Consider the following 25,936-nt stretch of genomic DNA (forward strand, 5'->3'; position numbering starts at 1 on the left):
TTTTATGATTTTTTTACGTTGTACAGACCATAGACATACGAATTCGCTACTGTCTATGGTACAGACAGGAATGACTTTCCTAATTTCTCTTCTTTCAGATAAAATGACATAAAACTTATTCAATTTTCAACATTGACATTTTCAAGATATTCTCTAAAGACTCTAAAGAAGAATTTATTTGCTGGCAGCCAGCAAGCAGCCTTTGTGCTACAACTACGCCTCCCTGGCAATGTCATCTAAGTGCCAAAACATCCTTGTCAGCATAGAAATATCATCTTCTTGGATGAATGATATCCATAGATTTAATAATGTATTTTATTTACTGAGTAAACATGGAGTAAACTGAAATTTCCCTATACTTACGTCTTATCTATATCTACATATACCGATATTTTGTTGTTATTAATCAAATTAATTAATCAAATTAAAAAAAAATTTAAATTGCTAAATACCAGCGATATATATGACTTGGTAAATTCATGTCTTTGCTAAATATTACTATAATTACTGACCTACCTATTCAATATTTTTTATATCTCTATGAATCAAGCTATGCAGTCAGAATGAGTAGCTACTTGAACAGGTAGAATGTAAAACCATTGGTAAAACCAAAAGCGAAAAATCGTATGTCTATGGGTAAAACATGGTACGGACCCGCCATTTTAAAGAAAGACTTTTTAATTATATATGTAATTAACTAGCTGTTGCCCGCGACTTCGTCTGCGTGGAATTGCTGATTTTCCGTGAAATTGAGGTTTCCCGTGCGGCCAATGTCAAATTTCCTTAAGATCTTTATTAGTTTACACGATAGACCATCTACAAACAAACAGAAATACACACTTTGGTGTTTCTAATTATTATGTGAATATATTGTGGATTATAAGCAAAGTTTCAAAGCATCCCGTTCTCCAAATTGTAATAACTTTAGAATAGTTAATTACTTAATTAGTTATAAGCAATTTTGTACATATTTTCAGAATATTTGTAATTTTTTAGAAAAGCCTTAAAAGAGTTATATCCAGGGCCGTTAAATAAATTTAAAAAATAAAATTGATTCACGGTAATCATGCTAGGGGTAGGATAAAGATTATAGATCTGTGGCTAGGGGTAAATCTTGGATGAAGGTAAATATTTCTGAGAGTTGGTAGCACTGTTTGTAAAGACTATCATTGTGTTAGGTAGGTAGGTATATTGGTCTGTGGTAGGTATAGACCCATAGACCCAAGTGTGGACCCCTTGGATGAGTGGACCCAAGGAACCATGGAGATGGACGTATTATACTAGTCATAATTATATCTCTATGCAAGGAACAGACCTACCTATATTTTATGTAGGTATTATATAATATATATATACATAAGTATACCTACATGTACATACATACATAGGTATGTCCATAGACCACGTAGACCTACTCAAATTGTTTATTGCACAGACCAGGAATCCGGGTTTATTGTATTGTATTGTATTGTTGTGATCATCGATTTGATAGATGTAAAAATGTTCTAGAGAGGATCTCTTGTATTTTACTTACCTAGTTATAGTTATGTGATTTTATTTTATACGTCAATGGTTGTGATTGTGTTTATATCTACTTACACACAAAGAGTAGGTATCTAATCACTACGTTCTTACACATAGATAACTTTTACATAGATTTTAATGTATAAAAATATTTATTCTGGTACGTAATTCTAAACAATGAATTCAGTAATTTATAGCTCTATTTCAATTAAAACTAAAAAAAAACCTATTAATAATAATAATAATTGTAGAAATTGTTTCAGATGTTAAACAATGTCCTTACAAACTACTTATCCTGTTATTAAAGGGTTGTGTAGAACTTGTTTAGCAAAGGAAATAGAACTGCTTTCAGTTTTCGACTACAAAACGTCGAATACTAGACTCGACAGCGTAATCGCTTCAATAACTGGAATAAAGGTAATACCTACTCTATAAGGTCTAAAGCAGAGGTTCCCAAACTTTTTTTTATTCATAGACTATTACTTTCAAAATTTAGCTGGTTCTGGTGGACCCCTGCATTTACATTTCTACCATATTCCCAAAACTCGACAAAAAATGTGAAGGTTAAAATATCTAACTATGGAAAGGGGTTTGTGTAAAATTGGTGTCTTTTTTTAGGATAGCAGCCATCGATAAAAGTGGTATTTTATGAAAGAACAGCAAAAAGCAAACAAAAAACATTGTGTAACATATATAGCTAAACCACATCGGAGCAGAGATCTTCCATCTTTAATATGTTAAATTCCATTGATCACATCCAATGTCTTTTTGTAATTATTAAAAAGTCACTAAAAGCATTATTTTTTTTTAAAAAAAGCTTCCTTTTGTATCACAAGCAATGCCCACACCATAATGCATCATCATAATCATCGTTATCAACCGATAGACGCCTACTGCTGGACATAGGTCTCTTGTTAGGGCTTCCACACGCCACTGTCTTGTGCCACCTGAATCCAGCGGCTTCCTGGATTTGGTGTCGTCTGTTCAGTTAGTAGCGTGGTTAGAGGAGGAGGGGGGGGGGGGGGGGGGCTTGCTTCTTGGAAGGTTGGGAGTTGGGACCCAACGCAAAGTCAGCCATTCCAACCCAGACGCTTAAAGACTTCTTTCAAGGAAGCGGTAAAGAGCTTCGGGGAGATTACTACTCCCTGCCGTAATCGCCTCGTATTCTGGACCTGTATACGGATTGATATGGTGGCCTCTTCGTACGACCACTTCAACGCTTGGATAAACCAGCTAAGCCGATCTGGTATCTCTGTAGCAACCTTAATACAGCCCAAGTTTCCACCGAATCGAAGGCTTTCTCATAGTCTACAAGAGTACTAGCCTTTTTTTTTTATTTGTGTGGTTAAATCCTCATGGATACCATCGCGCTCCGGGAGGTAAGGTGGTTATGTCGAACTCTTACCGACTACAACCCTACAGTTTTCCGTCTCGTTCATTGTTGCTCCGCACAGCGACATAAACGTGTTTAATTGCTACCCAGCTAACGGCACCCGCCTAAGCAGGCCTCGCTCTGGAACTAAAAGGGATCCCCAGTTTAAGGCTCGCCGAGTACAAGGGCTTGCCTTCCAACTCAAGGACCTACTCTCTTGGCGGCAACAGACTCCCCGTGAAGGAGACCATCACTTTTCAAGCCCTCTCACTGTTCGCAATGGATTTAGCCGCGACGGGCAATGAGCGATGCCCCATAATTTCCACCAGTGACTGGTATGGCTCCGCCCATGGCGTGCACTCAGCCAGCGTATGCTGTGCCGTGTCTGAAGCACTACCGCAATGATGCCAATCCTCTCTGGGCTCTCTTCGCGCCACGTTGCACAGGTATTTTCCAAAGCACCTGTACCCCGTAAGAACCTGTAGAAGCTGGAACGTCAGTGCTCCGTGCTCCTTCTTCATCCACTCCTCAAGGAACGGACGACTTAGGCCTATTGAGGATAGCCTCAATAGTCTTGTGACCAGCTGTGGGTGACTCGAGCCTCCTCTGCCAATGGAAGAAGAGCTCGGTCTGCGCTAATTGCCGCCACCTATTTACTTCCGTTGGAGACGGGTGTTCCCCCGCGAACGGGCATCCACCCTCTGGTACACACTAGCCGTACATATCTATGAGCCAGTGTCGTAGCGTCCTCATGGTGGGGTCCTAGTCAAGACACAGGATGCCTCGTAGGATATGGTTCGATATCCTCTTCCTGTATTCTGTATAACCTAACGTATCGTGTGAGTGTGATCTATGGCACTGAAGCCTATTTGGAATCTGGCTTGTTGAGGAGGCTGGCAGTCGTCAAATTGTCAATAGACGATTCGTGATAACTGTCGAGAACAACTTAGACATGGCTCAGCAGCGAGATGGATCTATAATTCTTCAAAAAGGTATTATTTCCTTTTTTAAAGAACAGAAACTCTACGGTTCTGTGCCATACCTCTGGCGTTATGACCTCGTGAGTGGCAGGATTAAACAAGCTCTGAAAGACCTTATGTACTGGTTTTCCATCCCTTTTTCAGGAGTTCTGCTGTTATTCCGTCATCACTTGATGCCTTGTTGTTCTTGAGTTGCTTGAGAGTCATACTAATCTCGTAATAATTCTCGTAATAGTTCGGGACATCTTCGGCGTAGCGTCTTAAGTCCCGAATTCAGTCCCATCATTCTTTGAGAAGAATTTACTTTGTTTAGGTATATAGCCTGGAGATTAAAGGTACTGCATGCTCTCATTATAATCATCATTATCAATCAATAGAGGTCCACTGCTTGACATAGGTTTCTTGTAGGGACTTCCACACGGTACGGTCTTGCACCACCCGAATCCAGTGGCTCTTTGCGGCTCGTTTGATGTCGTTTGCCCACCAAGTGGGGGTCTTTCTAGCTCAAAATAAGATAATTTTATCTTCATACATCCTATTCATGGTCGTATCTACATATTCAAAGATATTATCCAGTTAGAAAGTGCATTGGAAATCGGTGTTCAGACTTCGAGTTTAATTTTTCAAATTCAAATATCTCAGCTCCTATGTCACTTAGAGCAACATTATTTATACTCATTACAATGTTTAAAGTAGCACTATAAAATAATACTAAAACCATCAGTAGCCGCAACAAAAAAAAGGTGCCACTACTCCATACAAAGCTACCCGAACCCCTTTGCATTGCGGCTGAGTTCCAACCACAAATTAATAGTTTCTGAAAAAACCCAAGTGCGATTTAGACTTGCGCATCGAGGGTTCCGTACTCAGGTATTTTTGCAACATTTTGCACGATAAATAAAAAAAAACGGCCAAGTGCGAGTCAGACTCGCGCACCGAGGGTTCCGTACTCGGGTATTTTTCCGACACTTTGCACGATAAATCAAAAACTATTATGCTTAAAAATAAATAAAAATCTGTTTTCATACGATACCCCTCTTGGTATAGTTATCTTACTTTGAAAATTAAAAAACATTTTAATTTTTTTTTTCTGTGATGTAACTACAAATTCACGGTTTTCAGACTTATTTCTTTATTTATGCTATAAGACCTACCTACCTTCATGATTCTAGGTCAACGGGAAGTACCCTATAAGTTTTCTTGACAGACACGACGGACGGTCGGACGGACGGACGGACGGACGGACAGACAGACAACAAAGTGATCCTATAAGGGTTCCGTTTTTCCTTTTGAGGTACGGAACCCTAAAACATGCACAAAAATAAATAAAAATCTCTTTTAGAATGTACAAGTAAAGCCCTTTCTTAAGATATCCCACTTAGTATAGTTATCTTACTTTGAAAATCGAAACTACATACTAATATTATTTGTATTTTCGACCCATCATAACTTCGGTCTGGATGACGCTAGAAAGCTGAAATTTTCAGTATAAGGCGTCCTCAGCAAATTTACCAAATATACCAAGTATCAAATATCTAGCTTCTATGGTTACAGATTTATTGATATCTAAAATACGTCGATTTCGTCCCGCACTGATGATCATCTAAACCTCTAGTGAAAACCTCTAAGGTACTTCCCGAAGTCCTAGAACACTGAAATTTGGTATGTATGCCCTGGTCAATCCTCTACTTCTCTGTGAAAGTCCCGTCAAAATCGGTTCAGCCGTTCCGAAGGTTGCCTTTTCAAACAGACAGACAAAAATTTTAAAAACGTGTGATTCAGTTAAAGTATCGTTCAAATAACCCTATGAACTTAACAGGGCTCTCTCCGTCACTCGTTTCATACAATCGTAGTTCCAATTTCATTTGAATATTAAGCAACCAAAGTCCATGAAATTTTGCAGACATATTCTAGAAACTAATATCTGTGTCTGTGGTGTTTTAGATTTTTCTAAAAATATGTAGTTTTAAAATTACAGGGGCTCAAAGATTTGTACGAAAATTTTTAAGACCGCGTAACTTTGAAACCGAATATTTTAACAGAAATCTGGAAAACCACAGACATAGATATTAGTTTCTAGAATATGTCTGCAAAATTTCATGGACTTTGGTTGCTTAATATTCAAATGAAATTGGAACTACGATTGTATGAAACGAGTGACGGAGAGAGCCCTCTTAATATGAGGTAGTTATTTCGAAATTACAGACCGATACTCCAATTTTATGTATTAGTATAGATTACCAAACACCCTGTATATTGTTCATTTACATAGATAAAGCAAGAAGATGGACTACCAACAACAATATGCAAAGATTGTAAAGAGAAAGCGACCAAAGCATATGACTTCAAGATTCATGCACAGAAATCTCAAAATAAATTGGCTAAGATTTTGAAAAAGGGCTCTGATGACATACTTAGAGATGAGGAATTTACTATTGACGTAAGCAATTTTTTTTTGTTTTTAAGTAGACAAACAGAGTGGAGTGGAGCTAAACTGCAGCATCTTTTTTCAAACATAGCTTTGTTCATTTTGGCATAACATTGTCGCTGCAAAGAGGCGCGGTTTTCAGTCTCCTCTGTTTTATTTTTGTTAATAAAACTGAGTTTAGGGCCAACCTAAACTTAGCTTAACTTAACTTGATACCAATCAAAACAGATGCAGTACCTTTCCTCTATTCCTCACTGTAAGCACACACCAATACTACAGTATATTAGTATGTAAGAGCTATTCAAATGCTGACTCTTTCTTGAAAGTGGTTTTCAGAATGCTAAAAACCAGGCAATACTGAGGATTATTTTGACCACGAAGGCGCACTGGCACCAAACTGCTTAAACTGGTTTAATTAAATTTTTAAATGCTGTCACTTTTTGTCAGTTCTAGAAAAGAATGGATGAAAAATTTCACTCAAACGTGTTTAAAAAGTTGGTACAAAACGACCTAAGAGATTGTTAATATTCACTCAACACTAAGCGAAAATCCACTAAGTATCGAATGTTACCTTTTCCTGCAAACGGTTTCTTTTTCTAATTAGAGAAAGTTAACAAGATGGTCTCATACAAATCCAACTCCTTAACCCTGATGCTGCAAGGTTACTTCCCACCTATTATTGCTTTCTACTGTATTATAAACAGGTAGATCAAAAAGATGTGAAGGTGGAACAATTCATACCAGATAATCAAGATGAGGAGGATTTTGACATCTCTCTACCCTTTGATGGGACTGAAGACTCTTATGAAACAGGTGAGTATTTAGTAGAATTATGATTTGGTCGATTTACAGAGTCATATATTAATAGGTGTCGTCCATATCGATTTAGTTTTTTAAATCCTGTAGGAATTTTCTGATTTTCCAGGATAAAATGTAGCCTTCCCGAGTGTGTAAGCTGTCTCTGTACCTTTCATCAAGCGCGAGAAGCTAGCAGACAGACAGACATACTTTCTTATTAATAGTATTTCTTAATAATGTAAGTTTGTTACATTTGAAAATCTTTGGCGCAGTGGTATGCTCTATGGTTGTATTAATTAGAGATCTATACTTTTTACTTATTAGCTTTATTTTTTAATTTTAATTAATTGTACCTTACCATCAGGAGAGATTTCTATGGATCGCAAACATGCCAGTAAATAAAATAGATTTATGTTGTTGCATAGCAATAAAAATGCATACTTTAAAACATTTATTTCTATGTTTGCAGATAATGTGATTAAAACGGAAGTAAAATGTGAAATGGACAGTTCAAAAGAAAATGTGAAAGTTAATGTAGTATTTGGTAAGATGTAAATCTTTAACTTTTAGTAAGTACTTAATTCACTGATATTAGAAATTTACTTGGCAAGTTAAACAATGATGACAACTGAACTTGCCAAGTTTAACTTACTAACTTTTTCTTTAATGCGTTCCATTAGGTATTGTTTCGTCGCAAATGAAAGATAAGTGCTATTTCTCAAACATGCTTGGAAATTTGAGCATTATTTTGACAACTTTCTTCGAGATAAATCAAAATTGATGTGCTGGTTAGCCGGCACATCAATTTTGTCTTGGCCACATCTAGGTATATTGATGGACTTAGGTATGTGTGCCTCGACTTCGCCTCGCTCCACATTTACACGTTCGTCCATCTTTTGCTGGCCGTTGCAGCAATGCACTATTATTAATTGATCATTTCTCATTACAGACGATGAAAGTGAGAAAAATAGTTCATATTGCCCAGTGTGCAATCAAAATTTTCCTGATGTTGACACCCTTACTGATCATGCGTGGACAGTTCACGCGGACCTGATGGGCCCAAGAAAGCGAGGCCGCAAAAAGAAACTTACAAGCGTACGTGTATCTTACTTTATACAAACTAATGCGGGAATTTGCAGAATAACTACAAATTTTACTATTATTACTTATAGTAAGAATGGTTTTTCCTAGTTTTACTACATACCTACTAGCTGTTGCCCACGACTTCGTCTGCGTAGAATTGCTAATTTCCCGTGCGGCCAATGCTCTGCAGAATTCTTTCTAACCTGATAACTACACGCCTTAAAAGAAACCTATTTTCTAAATTTCACGCTTGTGGACTTTCATACAAACTTCAAACCCCTATTTTACCCCCTTCGGGGTAGATTTGGGTAAAAAAATTCTAACCTGAAACTTACGCCCTAAAAGAAACCTATTTTCAAAATTTCAAGCTTTTAGACTTAATAATAAAAAATTCAGCAAGAACTCCAAAAACAAAGGAATTTCATACAAACTTTCAACCCCTATTTTACCCCCTTAGGGGTGGAATTTCCAGATATCCTTTCTTAGCTGACATGTCTTAACTATCTACTTGCTAAGTTATAGCTTTATACCTACAATAGTTTTTGAGATCTCGAGTTTAATCAGTAAATATGTAAGTTATTACGTTAGTGACCTTTCGCTTTTATATATATAGATTACATAAAACTATTGTACTAAGTTACAATGGGCAGGGAATATGGTTGGAAAAACCGATAGACGTTGAGGTCCCAAGGTACTAAATGGCGACCTCGAACCAGAAAGCACAGTGTAGGTAAACTCCCCACTGGGTGGTCAGACGACATCAAACTAGTCGCAGGGAGCTGCTACGTTGAGGCTGTCTCTACATGTGTGAAGTGTGGACGTCAATCGGTTGATAATGATGACAATGATGATTGTACTAGTAGCAAATCCATTACACAAATATTTCTTGTGATATAAGAAAAACACTGTATTTCCAGCTAAAATATAGTATTTTATATATTAGTACTTCAGTATTCTAACTAGTGTAATTTTGGGAAATACCTATGACTTGATCTGCATGGATTCACGTATTTTGAAAATCCAGTGGGAACTCTTTGATTGTTTGGAATGAAAAATATTCCCGATTACAGCTAAAAAAAATTACATGTTATATTTTCTCTCTAGGGAGGGGAATGTCTGGTCTGGTCAGATGGGCGGCTTCGGCCGTGGCTAGTTACTATTCTATCGATAAAGCTGTGTCGCCAAGCGATTTAGTGTTACGTTACGATGCCGTGTGCCGTTTGATAAAAACTGCCATACAAGGGGTATGGCAGTTTTTATCAAACGTTAGGTTAGTCCCCGACCATCACTTACCATCATGTGAGATTGCAGTCAAGGGCTAACTTGTATCTCAATGAAAAAAGAATTGGAAAAGTTTACAATAGCAAAGTGATTTGTTTCTTGTGACTTTGACTTACTACGCTTAGGATTTTAACTTACAATCACTCGCTATGCTTGAAAGAAAATATTACATACATACATAGTTGTAATTTTAATTGTGATATTTTGTAAGAAAAATAATAATTGTATGGTAAATAACTTTTCAGACCTTCTTACATAAATTGACGGAGAATGGATTGAATTTGAAACAGGATAAGAATCCGAAACAGAAATGTATATTTTGTATTAGCACTTTTAGGACCAAAGATGATTTAGTTTCACATGTACCAGAGCATAAAGGTCAGTATATAAATCTTAGCCATTGGAAGAAAAAAAAACAATGTTTATTATTGAAAGTTGTGGCACACATCACCAGTTATGCCTATAGGATTGATTATCCCAGCGCCTCAATACTTGAGCATTAAAATAAAGACCTCAAGCAGAAGAAGCGTCGAAATAAACTGTGACATGTGTGGCACAACATGAAAAAAAAACCCCGGCCAAGTGCGAGTCAGACTCGCGCACTGAGGGTTCCGTACTCGGTGATTTTTTCCAACATTTTGCACGATAAATCAAAAACTATTACATATAAAAATAAATAAAAATCTGTTTTAGAATGTACAGGTAAAGCCTTTTCATATGATACCCCACTTGGTATAGTTATCTTACTTTGATAAAGTTGAAAACTAAAACCCGACTGTGATTGTCTTAATAAATGCTGAAATATTATAGTAAAATTGTTTTTCTGTCACTTGGTATATTTTGATGTTGTAGTACATTTACATTTATGTACTCAGAATTTTTTTCTCTTTCATTTGACATCCCACTCGATACAACAGCAAAAAAAAATTTTTGGAGACCTCATTCATCAAAACGGCCCAATAGTTTAGGCGCTACGGTGGAACGCACAGAATCTGGATACAAACATACATACCCACACACACACATACATACATACACACAAACATACATACATACATACATACATAGACTGCTAAAATCATAACCCTTCCTTTTGGCTTTGTCGCAGTCGGGTAAAGATTGAAACACATTTTAATTTATTTTTAATGATGTAACCACAAATTCGCGGTTTTCAGATTTATTCCTGTACCTACTTGTGCTATAAGACCTACCCTACCTGCTAAATTTCATGATTCTAGGTCAACGGGAAGTACCCTTTAGGTTTTCTTGACAGACACGATGGACGGACGGACAGACAGACAGACAGACAAGAAAGTGATCCTATATGGGTTCCGTTTTTCCTTTTGAGATTTGGAACCCTAAAAAAGGATCTCAACATAAAGGCCAATATCTAGTGGCTATAAATAGCCAATTCTGTTTACCTAGAATAAAATAATACGAAAAATAATCAATTTACTGTCTACTCCTATTAAAAAATGCTAAATTATCCCTTTCTTGCTGCTTCTCCAGATGGTTTATTGGGAGAAAAAACTGAAAATGAATTCAAGTGTCCATATACTGCTAGGGCATTGTAAAATGACAGATGTGACTGTGCCTTATTTAGAAAAAATTAATGGACATTTTATTTTGAAAAAGAAACATCCATGCTATGCCCAGATTCAAGGACAGATATACTGTACTGGCAGAAACTATTGCAATTTTATTTTTTATACTTTTGAAGACATGCTGGTTGTATTCATAAACAGAGATGATTCATATATTAATGAAATGTTAACTTTAATAAATTTTTATGTACATAGTTTAGAACCTGCTATTATAAATAAATGTATAAAGACTATTTACAGTTAATAAAAAAAGACTGAATTGATTATCAAATTATTTTATTTAGAGTTGTAGTACAAGTGTCTAGTATTTGTAGCTGTGATAGTAACTACCTCAAGGTATTATGGAGAACTAGCGACTTCGTCTGCTCAAATCATCAAGTTTCATCAGATTCTCATAAGATTCTTGAAAAAGTTTACACTTCATCTCTCGAGGCGGTGCTATCGTTCAAAGGCAGTTGGATTTTCTGGTTTTACCTTAGTGAAGCAGAAAACTGATAGTACAGCTGTCTTTCTAAGGAATTTGGCTAGTGGTTCATCATCTAAAATGATAAATAAATGACAATATAGTTAAAAACGGAGAGCTCATGTTTATCTGTTAAGGTTATTAGGTTAAAGTACTGTAGTGCGACCACTGGCTCACCTGTATATTTGCTTTTCCCATAATAAACCTCTTCTGTAAAATGAGCAGCACATAATCGTGCAGTTTTACTTGCCCTAAAGTTTTTAATACGTAACAACGATTCCCATTGTTTTCTGCGCATACTTTCCTTGGGAAACAAATGTACTCCTCTGTTTACATTGAGGCATTTACGACAAAATTACGGAAAACCGAAAATATGAGATAAACAATTGCAAAACTCTACGTTTTGACAGCTGAGAAAGAGAATATAGGTAATCACTATGTTTTCATGCACCTCTTCTTCTTTAAATCTGGCTTTACTCTGATTAGCCAATGTCAAGTTTGTAGTAATATTTTCAAGTTATTGAATCTATACAAGTATGGACTCCGTCTGCGCCGGCGCCCGCCGACATACGCGCGGCGCTCCTTTAGAGCGCTACCCAGTCAGTTCCACCACCAAAAAACACCAACTAACACAAAAACCATCCACTCTTAACAAAAAAAACACTCCAAACAAGCACAGCACGCGCGCCAGCAAACGCCATCACAGACGGAGTCCAACATGCACCTTAATTACAAACCTGACATTGGCTAACTGTGTCTGTGGTACTGGTGGGCGTTGCAACGACGAACCGTTTCGTGTGGTTTCGTGTTCTGCGACGGTGAAACCGTTTTTTACATCCTGGGTAAAACAGTCTTCGTTGCACAAACCAGTCTTCGAATAACTTGGTGTGATTTTGTATTTTAAGCCTAAGAAAATACAGTCGAGAGTTAATTGATGCAACGACACGCGTCGTCGCGAATAAAGAACGGTTGTCGTTGCGACTGGTTCGAAGACGGCTTAAAAGCCATCTTCAAACCAGTTGCAACGACGACCGTTTTCTGCAACTTTTTCGTCGTCGGGAAAACGGTTGCGTTTCGTTCGTTAAAAATACGACAACGACCCACCACTAGTCTGTGGCATAAAGCCGGAAGAAAGCTATTTTCTTTATGTTGGTAATCGAGAGACTGGAGTCTTGGAGACGCTACCGGACTCGGCCATTTCGCGTTGACGCCATTTTGTGACAATTCCATTCAAAGAGTAAATGTAATAAGATTCCATTTTTCGGGCTACTGTTTCAGTCGTATCTTTCAAACCTACGATTTTTTGCAAATATCGTGTAATTTTGCCAGGTTTGTGTGCAATTTAATTTAATTATAATGTAATTTTAGTGGTTTATTACGAAATACGCAGTTACACTGGCTGAGCTTCGAGCTTCGTTTCGCAAATTTGTTAAGCTTTATTCGTTATAACACGTTTTGCTTCCAAATTATCATGTTTTCCCGTTGTGAGCTATTTGGTAAACTGTAGATGTCTAAGAATAACTTTAAGTGATATTGTGATGCCATGATTCAGAGACACTTAACGTTTCATAAGAGAGCTTAGAATCACTCAGCGGGTGACGGAGAGAGCTATGCTTGGAGTTTCACCACATGAATTAATGTCCGTCCATCCGTCTGTCTATCTATCAGCAGGCTGTATAATTATGTTTATGTAATAGGCTAAGCAGCAAAGATGCAAGGGATTGACAGGGTAGGCTTATGGAATTTTGAATCAAACCCTACATCATATACAGATTTGATGGTGTTGGCAAAGCCTTCTGTCAGACGTCTGATCAGAATTCCAAATTAGAAATAATAGAATATTATTTTATATTATTTTCAGATGAGAAGATATTCAGCTGTATGCTTTGTAAGATGCTGTATCTGACAAAAAAAGATTTTGAACGCCACAAGTGTCTGGAACAGCATAACAATTTGGTAAGTTAATAATAATTTATTAATATTCGTAATCATCATCATCATTATATCATTATCACTTGTATACATTCACTGCTCAACATAAGCTGTTCGTAAGGAGAGCCACCATACCCAGTCCTCAGCTTTCCTGCTTGCTGTAACTGTCTTGCTGGTACAGTCTCCACTCTAGAACTTCCCAGCTCCATGGGCCATTGCTCGCTCAGTAAAGACACAAACACATCTAATAAAACCAATAGAATTAGATCAAAGAGCAATGGCAAAAAATGTATGGAACTAATCTGGAATGTATAGAAATGATGTATATATGGAAACAGTTCTCCCAATTATTTATATTTTATAAAACTGTCACTTAGGGTGAGATCTATAGAGCGCGCTCTGCCTTTGCTTAGACTTAAGACAGAGTTAAAACGAGACAGAGCTATATCTCTCACATAAATCTGTCTAGTTTTAACTCAATCTTAAGTCAGAGCAAAGTCAAAGTGCGCTTTATAGATTTCAGCCTTAGATTATTTGAGGCCAGTTACAAGTGTAAATTAAAAATTTTCAACACCCCCGACAAATCATTTTCAAATAAATAATTATGTATATCTAGGCAACGTCCATCTTGACAGCTTGACATTTGTCAATTGACACTTGAATATTATGAACCTAACGGTTATCTAACCTTCTTTTCTACAAGAAAACTAGAAAATAGCTCATAACTTTTAAACGGCTGAACCAATTTTTATGGATTATAGCTAAGAACACTCTCGATCAAGCCACCTTTCAAACAAAAAAAAAGTAAATTGAAATCGGTTCATTCGTTTAGGCGCTACGATGCCACAGACAGATACACAGATACACAGATACACACGTCAAACTTATAACACCCCTCTTTTTGGGTCGGGGGTTAAAAAATGAAATATTTTAGGAATTCAATTGATTATCACTCCTTTTTATCAATTTTCAATGTTACCATTTTACAAAATATAATCTACCTAGAAGCAAAGATTACATCTGCTAGTAGCTAGTATAGATATGAAATGGGACAATATTATAATATTTTTTCACTGTCATTTGTTTGAATAAATTGTTTTTTTTCTTACATTTGATTCTGTTTACTTATGCGATTGACTTGCATAATATTTAAATAAACCTGTAATATTTTAATGGTAATAAATGATGTAAACGTTATGGCGACACTGATACTGAATGTTTCTGACAAAATGATGTTGATTCATTTTGAGATTCAACTGTTTTACAGCTCTGGGTCTGGTATATGACCTTAAATTAAAAATATTTTTTTCATGTGTGTTCAAAAACTTTTTTTCTCAATATATGTGTGGAAGTTTGCCGTTGCTCTTTATTTTGTTACATTGGATATTATCAGTCTGTTTGATGTCATAAAATTGTTCTATAAATTATATATTTTTCAGGAAGTTCTTTCTGATCCCGAGTTGGAAGATAAAAGGAAAGAAATAAGAAAACATGAATTGTACACAGAAATGCGTTTACAAGAGTTATTCAAGAAAAATATTGCTGAGGTAAATAATATATATGTATACATATATCAATATTAAGAGCATGTACCATCGACCCCTTGGATATAGCGCGACTATGACTCTATTTTTGACACTTGTTTTAAATAGTATTTCTGAATTATTTCTTCGTCATTGTAGAATCACATCTTCACATAAATAATTATATAAAATAATGATGTTTATTATAAAATATTTTTGAGTAAATATCCCTTAGAACTTTATTGAATAAGTATTTCATGAATCTAGGTTCAATTAACTTACCAATCAAAAGCGACCAGGATTATATAATGGTCTTCTCGATAGTGAAATGACTGTAGGGTTCCGTGTTTATATCATATGTATCACTTTTATTATATTAAAGTACTAAATAAGACATGAGAGTTCAATGAGTTGGAATGGATTTATTGAGTTTTCTGTTGCCTGCAGCACCGGCAACCCGGCCTGGTCACTGTGTGCAATTCGTGTGGTGGCTTATTCGGCTCTGAAGATCAGTTCAACCGGCATCGTGATCGGGAACACCCCGAGCTTTCTGTTCGCTGCCAACTTTGTGATAAGGTTAGTAAAACTATAGTTAAGTTATAGTTAGCGATAAAATTTCAACCATCAATAAAAGTTTGTTAATGTCACAAGTCAAGGTTTGTTAATGTTAATCATATTAAATGTACCCACCGAAATGTTTTAAGTGCGGAAACCTGTCCAAAGAGAAGAAAGAAAAGAAAGAAATGAAAGAATTAAATGTACTCAAGTCTAAAAATTATGTTATCGCACATAACCATTCAACTGTTCAACATAATAGCAAACACAGAATTTGGATGTATACAAAATAAACACAATGAAAGTGTCTAGGGATCAAAGTATTAAAAAAATAAATTGATTACTTAACTAAAATTAAATAGAAGTATTTTATTTTATTTTTATTTACATTTACAGTAGAGACTCGATTATCCAACCTCAGTCAGATGGATTCGCGATTATAATCGTACTTATTGTAAACATATATTCTCATTATCTATGTAATTATAATAATCTATATTTCTATACTTAATAAATAATATTGAGTGTCTATATTTTTTGATTTAGCACCATTCTTTTGTGATTCACCAGGTGTTTGCGACATTGAAAAGCGCCTCTCGCCATCGATCTGCCTGTGAGCGAGTCGAGCGGCTGTTTGCGTGCTCATCCTGCGAGATGCGATTTACGCACGAAGTGACGCTCAATAAACATATCCTACGAGTGCACACCGGCCAGAGCGTCTCCCTCCAATTCTTAGATCGCGAGCATGGACCGCAGAACTACAAGTGCGAGACTTGCTCTAGGACCTTTGCTAGGTCAGTATGGCTACAGTAACCAGCAAACATTTTTAACTTTTTTTAAATTCAGATACAAGTTATCCCTTGACTGCAATCTCACCTGGTGTTAAGTAATGATGCAGTCTAAGATGGAAGTCGGCTAGCTCTCTCCGGTCGTGTTGGATTTCCGTCCTATGGGCTTTGAGAGTGAGGGAATAGAGAGTGCACCTGTGTTTGTGCGCACGCTTGTGCACTATAATATCACCCGCGCAGTTGGCTAATGTCTATGGAGAATGTGTGTATCTCTTGTCTGCGGTGCGTGATAATCCATATAAGACGCAACGTGGGAAGCCAGTTTTTACTGACATGCAGATTTTTACTCGTAACTGTATTGTAGCCATGATAAAGTCCTTAACCATATTATATTGAATACTAGATGTGGGCTTTTCTGCATGTTTTTGTATCACAATGATGAACTTTAAAAATCATTATATTGTCCTCTTGTGATATTTGAAATTCTGCTTGTATATTTGTTTTATTTTGTACTTTCAGTAAAGCTTTACTCGAGAGACACACGAGATCACATAAAACTGGAGAAAAAGTTTTTGAATGTGACACTTGCAAAAAAAAGTTCACTAGACGAGAGAACTTGAGGTACAAACTACATTTATATAGAATAGAATATATTTTTATTCAAGTAAACTTTTACAAGTGCTTTTGAATCGTCAAAATAATTTGCCACTGGTTCGGAACGCCGTTCCTACCGAGAAGAACCAGCAAGAAACTGGGCGGTTGCTCTTTTCAAGTTTTCAATTTACAATAATATTTTTTAAATTGGCTTATTGGTCGCACAGATGAGAAAATAAGTACTTTTATATTTACAGGCAACACATGCGCATTCACGAAGGAAAAACTTATACGGAAGGCAGCGGTTCTCTTTGCTTGTATTGCGGAAGAAGCTTCGCGAATTCCTCCAACTACATCGTGCATATGCGCCGGCACACGGGCGAAAAGCCATATAAGTGTGACTTCTGCGGAAAAGGTATGTTGTATCACTATCCAATCCATACTAATATTATAAATGCAAAAGTGTGTCTGTCTGTATGCTAGCTTTTCCCGGCCCAACAGTTTAACCGATTTTGATGAATTTTGGTACAGAACTAGCTTAAGTCCCGGGGACGGACATAGGCCACATTTTATCTCGGAAAGTCAAATAGTTCCCGGGGGATTCTCAAAGGTCCATCCATTTAACAGATTTATATGAAATTTGGTACAGACGTAGCTTGCGTCACGAGAATTGACATAGGCAACTTTTTATCCCAGAAAAGCAAAGAGTTCGAACTGGATTCTTATAAAAACCTAACTTCGCGGGCCTCATCTAGTAATCAAATAAACCCTTTTTTAGCGAAACTTTACAGTAGTGGTAAACATGGAATCAGCTTTTTTCATCAGAACTGTTTTCCATTGCAAAAAAGTATGCTATTTCTTTTTAGGGTTCCGTACCTCAAAAGGAAAAACGGAACCCTTATAGGATCACTTTGTTTGTTTGTTTGTCTGGATGTCTGTCCGTCCGTCTGTCTGTCTGTCTGTCCTTTCTACCGTCCGTCGTGTCTGTCAAGAAGTATTTCATGAAAGAATCATGAAATTTGGCAAGTAAATTTGGTCTTATAGCAAAAGTAAAGGAATAAATCTCAAAAATGGTGAATTTGTGTCAGAAAAAAAATTAAAATGTGTTTTAATTTTCAAAGTAAGATAACTATACCAAGTGGAATATCATATGAAAGGGCTTTACTTGTATATTCTAAAACTAATTAATTTATCGTGCAAAATGTCCGAAAAAATACCCGAGTACGGAACCTTCGGTGCGCGAGTCTGACTAGCACTTGGCCGGTTTTTTAATTTTATTTGAGTTTTGTTTAGTATGTAAGTATGTTATGGAACTAACCAGTTTCCACAAACTTATGAAATGTATTTGCCAATACTGCGGCTGTCCTTTAAATAAAAAGCTGTTTTTTTGAGGTATTGTTGAAAAATTTGGAGCGTTCAAAAAAAATGACCTGGCCTTTGACCTCGCTATGGCAGTTTTTACTAAACCCATACACTTTTGTTTCCTACACGGCATTATACCAGAACACTAAATCGCTTGGCGGCCCGGCTTTGCTGGTAGGGTGGCAATTAGGCCCGGCCGGATCCAATATTTTGTTTTGGGTCAATGTTCTACACCAAATACCAAAAATTCAGGTTTGTAACTTATTTCGTCTACGAGCTAGAGACCCGTGACACGCGGGCAGGACAGACAGACAGACAGTCAGACGTTCAGACAGATAGACACACAGACAGACAGCAGTTACATTAATAGGGCTTCGTTACCCTACTCTTAACTAAACAACCCACTTATTTCATAGTTTAAGTTTTCACTTCTATCAGCAGTGTCCACTAACTGGCAATGTTTTTTTAGGCTTTTGCCGGTCATCGGACTTGCAGTGTCACCGCCGCTCGCACACTGGAGAGAAACCTTGCGTGTGTCGCGAATGTGGTAAAGGTATGTACGTAGGTAACATGTACTTATTTAAGAAGAGATCCGAGGTGTGGCTATTTAATAACGGGGCTACTGCTGCAGAAAAAGTATGCATGCGCCAAATGTTAGCGGCCCACAGCTACAGTCCGACAAGATTCTCGGCTCTCTTGGCACTTGGTTGACATTAACAGGGCGGCGTAGTTGTAGGACAAAGGCTGCCAGCAAATAAAATCCTCTCAAGTTAAGGGAATAATATATTGAAAATATAAATGTTGAAAATCAAGTAAGTTTTATCTAATTTTAACTGAAAGAGAAATTAGGAATGCCCTTCCTGTTCGTTCAACCACATATTAAGCTCATATGGTTATTTGAACGATTCCATAACTGAATCACACGTTTTTAAATTTTTTGTCTGTCTGTCTGTCTGTTTGAAAAGGCTAATCTTCAGAACGGCTGAACCGATTTTAACGGGATTTTCACATACAAGTAGAAGATTGACCAGGGTGTAACATAGGCTACTTTTTTAACCGACTTTCAAGAAGGGAGTTGTGTTTTTTACCTATGTACGCCAAAATCTCTGAGATTTCTGAACCGATTTGCGTCATTTCTTTTTTAATCGATAGAGGAACTTTGCGACAATATTTCATAAAAAATTTGGATTCCAACTCCTCAATCCTGATGCTGCAGGGAATCTGACCAATCCACGCGGGCGAAGCTGCGGGCATCAGCTAGTTATCAGAATATATCGCGAAGTTATGTATATGGAACGACTCTAATATTTAACGCGGGCGAAGCTGCGGGCATCAGCTAGTTATCAGAATATATCGCGAAGTTATGTATATGGAACGACTCTAATATTTAAAAAACTAGTGAAATTCAGTTTTTTTACTCAATACCACATACGAGGGGACAGCGTAACAATTCACAAGATGGCGGCGTTAGTTCCAATTTCGGCCACGCGTCAATAGAGCCTTGTCAGACTGTATTTAACGTTTCTCTTTCGAATGCAGTACCTCTCGTTTCTATAAACAAACCCGTATAGCCTAGCCTTTATTTGCATTAGGGCGTGGGTGCACTCATTCAAATTCAATTAATATTGTATATATAGTGGTGTTATAGGGAATAGGCGTATATACGCCTGTACACTAATTTGGTTCGCATTTATACGGATCCGTTAGAATATGAAGACGAATGCGAATGAGTGCACAAATGGCCTCAGAGTTATTTCGTTGTTTCTTCGGAAAAATGATAATATCGTTGTGAAATTTTACATCAAACTTGGAAAAACATTGACTGTTCGTTTTAAATTATTCTCAAACAAGTGACTTACTAGATATTATAACACCCCTCTTTTTGGGTCGGGGGTTAAAAATGAGTTCAAACTGAGGATAGTATGGAATTTGATTGCACACCTAATTTGAGAGCGGAGGTTGAATTTGCAAAATCTTTATTTTTTAAATTTATTTGTTTCATTTCTTAGAAAAGCAGTATACATGCCTCCATCGGGAATGCCTTTCTCGAAAACCCTAACTCCCGGTCTCGTGCAGTAATGTACTATTACATGCGAGTTTAATGGAGTTCTAACTCCTTGCCCCTAAACTGGGACAGCCCGTATTATTGGGGTCAGTGCCTTCCCATGCAAATGTTTACATAATTATTAAGATTGATTAGAATTTTTAAAATCAAATTCAAAAGAACAAGTTTGTAATGTAATGTAAAGAATGAAGTTTGAATGTGTGCGTGTATGTGTGTCTGTGCGAGTGTTTGTGTAATTTTGGAGTTGTAGGCTTGTGGGATCGCTCGGGTCAAAAACGGTTGACAATACGATATAATATTTCAAATTATTTCGTACTATAATAATATCTATACGAAAAATATATATAATATTTCGTATATATACAAAAAAGTTAGAAATCTGGTTCAAGCTGACTGTCGCATTGTGGAAAATCGAGGTCTGTTTCGGACCAAAATTGTACTAGCATTTTCCATAAAGCGTCGCGTTGGTGAAAGCAACGGCTTTTTTCAAAGGCATAGTAGGTATGCCATTGCTGACATGTCTGTTAATTCTGTCTAGTAGTAGTATGCCTTCTGTGTGCTTTGTAGAGCTTGCTAAGACAGAAGGATAGGATGGATGGGTCATAGAGCTCACGCTTGGCTTGCCCCATCTTGACATCAGCTGAGCACGCCACTGTTTCTAGCCAAGTACAGCATTCAAGTGGTAGACCATCTGTCTCTTATCTATTTGTTGATCACTCACGAAGTAACGCCGTGTGACAAAATACAATCGGTACAAATTATCGCCGCGATTCTCTCATCCGGCGGAGATAGCGCCTTAGTAAACTTGGTGGTCCTTACCTAAGAAGTTATTTGAAAAATGTTTAAATCGTGTCATTCAGGTATTTATCCATTATCCGACTGCGGCAAAGCCAAAAGGAAGGGTTATGACTAGCAGTCTATGTATGTATGTATCTGTCTATGTTTGTATCCAGATTCTGTGTGTTCCACCGTACCGCCTAAACTACTGGGCCGATTTTGATGAATGAGATGTCAATCGATTCGTCGTAAAGGTCCGGGTGACATAGGCTATATTTTATACCAAACAAATTGACCTAACGGATGTTACATGAAAAAAAGTGGGGGTCTCCAAAATTTTTTTTGCTATTGTATCGAGTGGGGTGTCAAATGAAAGAGAACAAAATTCTGGGTTCATAGATACAAATGTCCTACAACATTAAAATATACCAAGCGACAGAAATACAATTTTACTATAATATTTAGCGTTTATTAAGACGATCGCAGTCGGGTTTTAGTTTGCAACTTTATCTTGTTTATTTAGCGTTCTCAAGGAGTAATAAGCTGACGAGACACATGCGCGTGCACACCGGCGTGAAACCGTACAAGTGTACGTATTGCGAAAAGGCGTTCGCACAAAGCAACGATCTCACGCTGCACGTCCGCCGCCACACCGGCGACAAGCCGTATGTGTGCGAACTGTGTGGCGATCGGTTCATACAGGTGACTTGTGTATCCGTGAACATCGTAGAGCGCTTTGCATTTTTCCTTTTTTTCTTTTCTGCTCTATGGGCTGGTTCCCTTAAACGTTTCCGTCTTTTGTGCCTGCATTGCCGCTCCCCGCCAGTCTTCACTCCAGCCATCTAAGCTCGCTCCAGAAGCCGAGTAGACCGCCCAGGTTGCCGAAAGCTTTATGGAGTGAGATTGGGGATCTCTAATGGCGCTCGCGTTGTTCTGCCACACCCGCTTTGTCTTAACGCATGTGCCCATTTCATCATTATAATGTACAGTGTGTTTTTTTACTGGGACAGTATGGGGAAATCCAAAATCATAGGAGATACAGGGAAACTGTCTGAGGATGAAGTTTCCTCAGACAGTTTCCCACTTTGTGAAATTAAAAACATTTACTTCACTTCATTTTATTTCACCAACTTCTGCAGTCCCAATTTTTTTCTTTCGATACAATGAAATTATACTTACATGAAACTGAGTCGATTGGCATTAAAAAAAAATTAGTCAATTTCATTGATTTTTATGGACAACTGACGCTTGACAACAAAAATTAACTAACTATGCCAAAATTGTTTTCACAAAAAAAGAGCTGAAGTTTCTTAAGACAGTTTCCCTGTACCTTCTATGGTTTTGGATTTCCCCATACTGTCCCAGTGAAAAAAAAACAACACTATAATAAATGTTTCAGTTTTTTATTCCATTTTCATTTCTTTAGTGGCTCACACTTTTTTTCTCTAGCGTGGTGATCTAGGATCTTAGGGGCTGCAATTTTTTCCCAGCTTTTTTGCTTTTGCTGGGTATTTGATATCCTTTACTTTTTCGCCAAATTAAATACATAAACTGCCTATGACTAGTTCTTATTCTCTGACTGAGATCTATAGAACATATTTTAACTTTGCTGAGACTTAGTTTTAGTTAAAACGAGATAGATTTGTCTCGTTTGCCTGAGCAAAGTTAAAATCTATAAATCTCAGGTTAAGTGTCCAAAAGCAATTATTTTTTGAAGTTAGCTCTGGACAGTCAATTGCACTATGTAAATACTCGCGCACACACAGCTAGTCAAATTTTAGCAACTATAGTTCTCTGATATTATAAATGCGTGTAAAATAAATAAATATAGGATGTAATTATAACGCTAGCGAAAATTATTATACTACCTGAACAAAATCCAAAACCATTAACACATTTGCCTTATAGCTCTTATAGCTGTTTTAGTGTTTTTTTTAAACAGCAACTTTTAGCGTATTTTTTTGCGTTTTTGTGTGGTATATGATCAGTAGTCAGCTGTTTTCGTTTTTGCTAGCATTTTAATAACACTGTATATAATTAGAAAAAAAATGTGTGCAGTTCACACACGGTAGAAGTGAAACGTTCAGAAAACTGAACATAGAGAGAATGAGACGAACATAGAGTATTAAGAGTTTATTTATTATAACATTTGAGTTTGAAAAAAGCATAACTGATCTTTAAACGGAGTTGCATTAATTTACTGCCCAACAATATTGAAAGAAAGAGGCGCTAGGCGAATCCTTTGCTGTTGTTGAACGAGGCTGTTAATTGCTATTTCGGCCGAGACTTGTTTAGTACTTTTAATCCCACTTGCTCGTAAACTGCTACATTACAAAGGACCTGTAATCGGGTCTGCACTGGCCGCACGCCAGCAAGTTTCCAAGAGGACTGTAATGGAAATTGCTGGATTAAAAATATTTAATGGTATTCAATATTTGGTTTTAGGTTAACTTTCTACACCGAATACTAAAATTTCGGGTTTGTAACTAATTTAGTCTAAGAGCTAGAGACCTGTGACACGCGGACAGACACGGACAGCAGAGTGACATTAATAGGGGGAGGGGGGGAGGGTTTACCCTTTGGGTACGGAACCCTAACAACAATACCACGTTAGTCCAACAGCGATATATAGACTACAGGCCCATGTTCAAAAATGGATGGGTCATATGAACCACCAGGTGACGTATATAGGACGATATAAGAGCATAAAATAATAAGATTCAGCACTATGCCGTCACTTGTAAGCTGTCCAACAGAGTGCTGGTGAGAATTGAAAAGTGCAGGTAGAGTGAGTACATTTTGGTCATATATTTTTGTACGGCATTTTTACCATCGATAGATCCATGAAAAATAATAAGAAAGCGCGCAGTGCCGTAAAAAAATGGTGCGCCACAAAGTCAGTAAATTGTTTGATTTTTCTGACCTTTTCCGGGGTAAATTTGGTCATTTAATTCTGTACGGCACTAGTTTCATACTGTTTCAATACAGCCTCTAATCCATTATTCCACAACGCCGTACAAAAATCATGCGACAAGGGGAAAAAATTGAGGGTAGCAACCCCCTCTCTTTCCGTGGTCCGGGGGGTAATTTAAAAAAGTACGGCTTTGATTCCAAAACATTATCTAGCACTCAAAAGTACTATTAAAAATAATGCCGTCAAAAAATTAGTGTTCATTTGAATGTGTATCAATAATTATCTTAATTTCATGGTATACTTGATTTTTAAAGCTGTAAAATCATTTGACTCTGTACGGCAACTTTTTTTTTAACATGATAGTGTAAAATACTATTGTTGTATAGTATTGCCGTTCAAAAGAAACTGTTCTAAAAAAAATTATAGAGAAATACAAAAACTGAAATTTTTCAAATTATTGCAAAAGTTTAAATATTCATAGATTAATAAAATATAGCAATTTTCTACGCTTTTCCCTTGTTTTAAATAGTATTAAGATAAATAAATTGGGAAAAAAATATGCCGTACATTTTAATGCAGACCATATCTTTTAGGCTGATGAAAATGACGCTACCATTTTAAGGGTGTAGTACTTTATGGCCATCTGATACTGTACGGCATTAACATATTTTTGAAGAGAACAATTGATAATATGATAAAATCACTATGCCGTCTAACTGAAGTGAACGGGTGTGTATATAATATCCACATCCCCTACAAACCTTTGGACCAACGAAAATGTACGGCATGTAAAAAAATATTATCTATGCATAAAACACTTTCAAAATAAATTAATTTTATGTTGTTTCAAATCATCCCCCGGACCACGGAAAGAGAGGGGGTTGCTACCCTCAATTTTTTCCCCTTGTCGCATGATTTTTGTACGGCGTTGCGGAATAATGGATTAGAGGCTGTATTGAAACAGTATGAAACTAGTGCCGTACAGAATTAAATGACCAAATTTACCCCGGAAATTGTCAGAAAATCAAACAATTTACTGACTTTGTGGCGCACCATTTTTTTACGGCACTGCGCGCTTTCTTATTATTTTTCATGGATCTATCGATGGTAAAAATGCCGTACAAAAATATATGACCAAAATGTACTCACTCTACCTGCACTTTTGAATTCTCACCGGCAGTCTGTTGGACAGCTTACAAGTGACGGCATAGTGCTGAATCTTATTATTTTATGCTCTTATATCGTCCTGTATACGTCACCTGGTGGTTCATATGACCCATCCATTTTTGAACATGGGCCTGTAGTCTAATAGGGATGACGTTTCTTAATTTTCAATTTGTATACGTCATATCATGGCTGATAGCGTTTTGAGAGTTTCAAATTCACAAGTTTGAAAAAAAATTGGATTTATATATCCATCCTGCGCTTTTAATAATGATTGTTGCAGATATATTTCGTTTTATTAAGCCAAATACTCATAAATATTCATTCAGTATATGAAATTAGATATGAGTCAAGTAGCCTATTTCCGAGCAAGTGAGAGAAAAAATTATTATTGAAGTATACCTCCCATAGATTGCCTGGATGCTTTGTTAGCCCGATTAAGCTCAAGTTATATAATGTGGTCGATGTAAATCCGTCTAAGGAACATCAACCCTCTTTAGGAGACTAAATTGGTACGTTTTATTGCAGGGCACTGCACTCCATGCACACAGAAGGTCTCACGGGCATTACCCACCGCCCGCCCCACCGCAGCAGCCACCACTTACCTATACCATATAAGATATCACACATTGTCAACAAATACATAAAATCGGCCAAGTGCGAGTCAGACTCGCGCACCGAGGGTTCCGTACTCGGGTATTTTTTCCGACATTTTGAACGATAAATCAA

The 25,936-nt window shown here is 37.0% G+C and overlaps 1 protein-coding gene across 5 annotated transcripts; it reads left to right on the top strand.

Annotated features, from left to right (window-relative positions):
* Positions 1 to 1,456: 1,456 nt before the first annotated feature.
* Positions 1,457 to 25,936, top strand: LOC123880420 (zinc finger protein 2 homolog). 5 transcript variants are annotated; one of them, XM_045928546.1, is made up of 16 exons: positions 1,457 to 1,608; positions 1,776 to 1,941; positions 6,149 to 6,316; positions 7,009 to 7,117; positions 7,572 to 7,646; positions 8,052 to 8,197; positions 9,712 to 9,844; positions 13,395 to 13,489; positions 14,905 to 15,012; positions 15,436 to 15,564; positions 16,114 to 16,337; positions 16,851 to 16,952; positions 17,183 to 17,340; positions 18,757 to 18,840; positions 21,653 to 21,831; positions 25,736 to 25,936. In XM_045928546.1, the coding sequence occupies exons 2-16, from the start codon at positions 1,798 to 1,800 to the stop codon at positions 25,823 to 25,825; spliced, it is 1,944 nt and encodes a 647-aa protein (XP_045784502.1). In that variant the 5' UTR covers positions 1,457 to 1,608; positions 1,776 to 1,797; the 3' UTR covers positions 25,826 to 25,936. The 5 variants fall into 5 exon arrangements, with proteins under 5 accessions (XP_045784502.1, XP_045784501.1, XP_045784500.1 ...); XM_045928545.1 differs by having other exon boundaries at positions 1,788 to 1,941; XM_045928544.1 differs by having other exon boundaries at positions 1,603 to 1,684; positions 1,788 to 1,941.

The sequence above is a fragment of the Maniola jurtina genome, chromosome Z, assembly GCF_905333055.1.
Source record: "Maniola jurtina chromosome Z, ilManJurt1.1, whole genome shotgun sequence".
Taxonomy (NCBI): domain Eukaryota; kingdom Metazoa; phylum Arthropoda; class Insecta; order Lepidoptera; family Nymphalidae; genus Maniola; species Maniola jurtina.

Excerpts from the sequence above, each read along its gene's own strand:
- LOC123880420 (XM_045928546.1), top strand. The coding sequence starts at position 1,798 with ATGTCCTTACAAACTACTTATCCTGTTATTAAAGGGTTGTGTAGAACT. Across the intron at positions 13,490-14,904 it reads TGGAACAGCATAACAATTTG|GAAGTTCTTTCTGATCCCGA; the intron begins GTAAGTTAATAA and ends TATATTTTTCAG. Across the intron at positions 15,013-15,435 it reads TCAAGAAAAATATTGCTGAG|CACCGGCAACCCGGCCTGGT; the intron begins GTAAATAATATA and ends TGTTGCCTGCAG.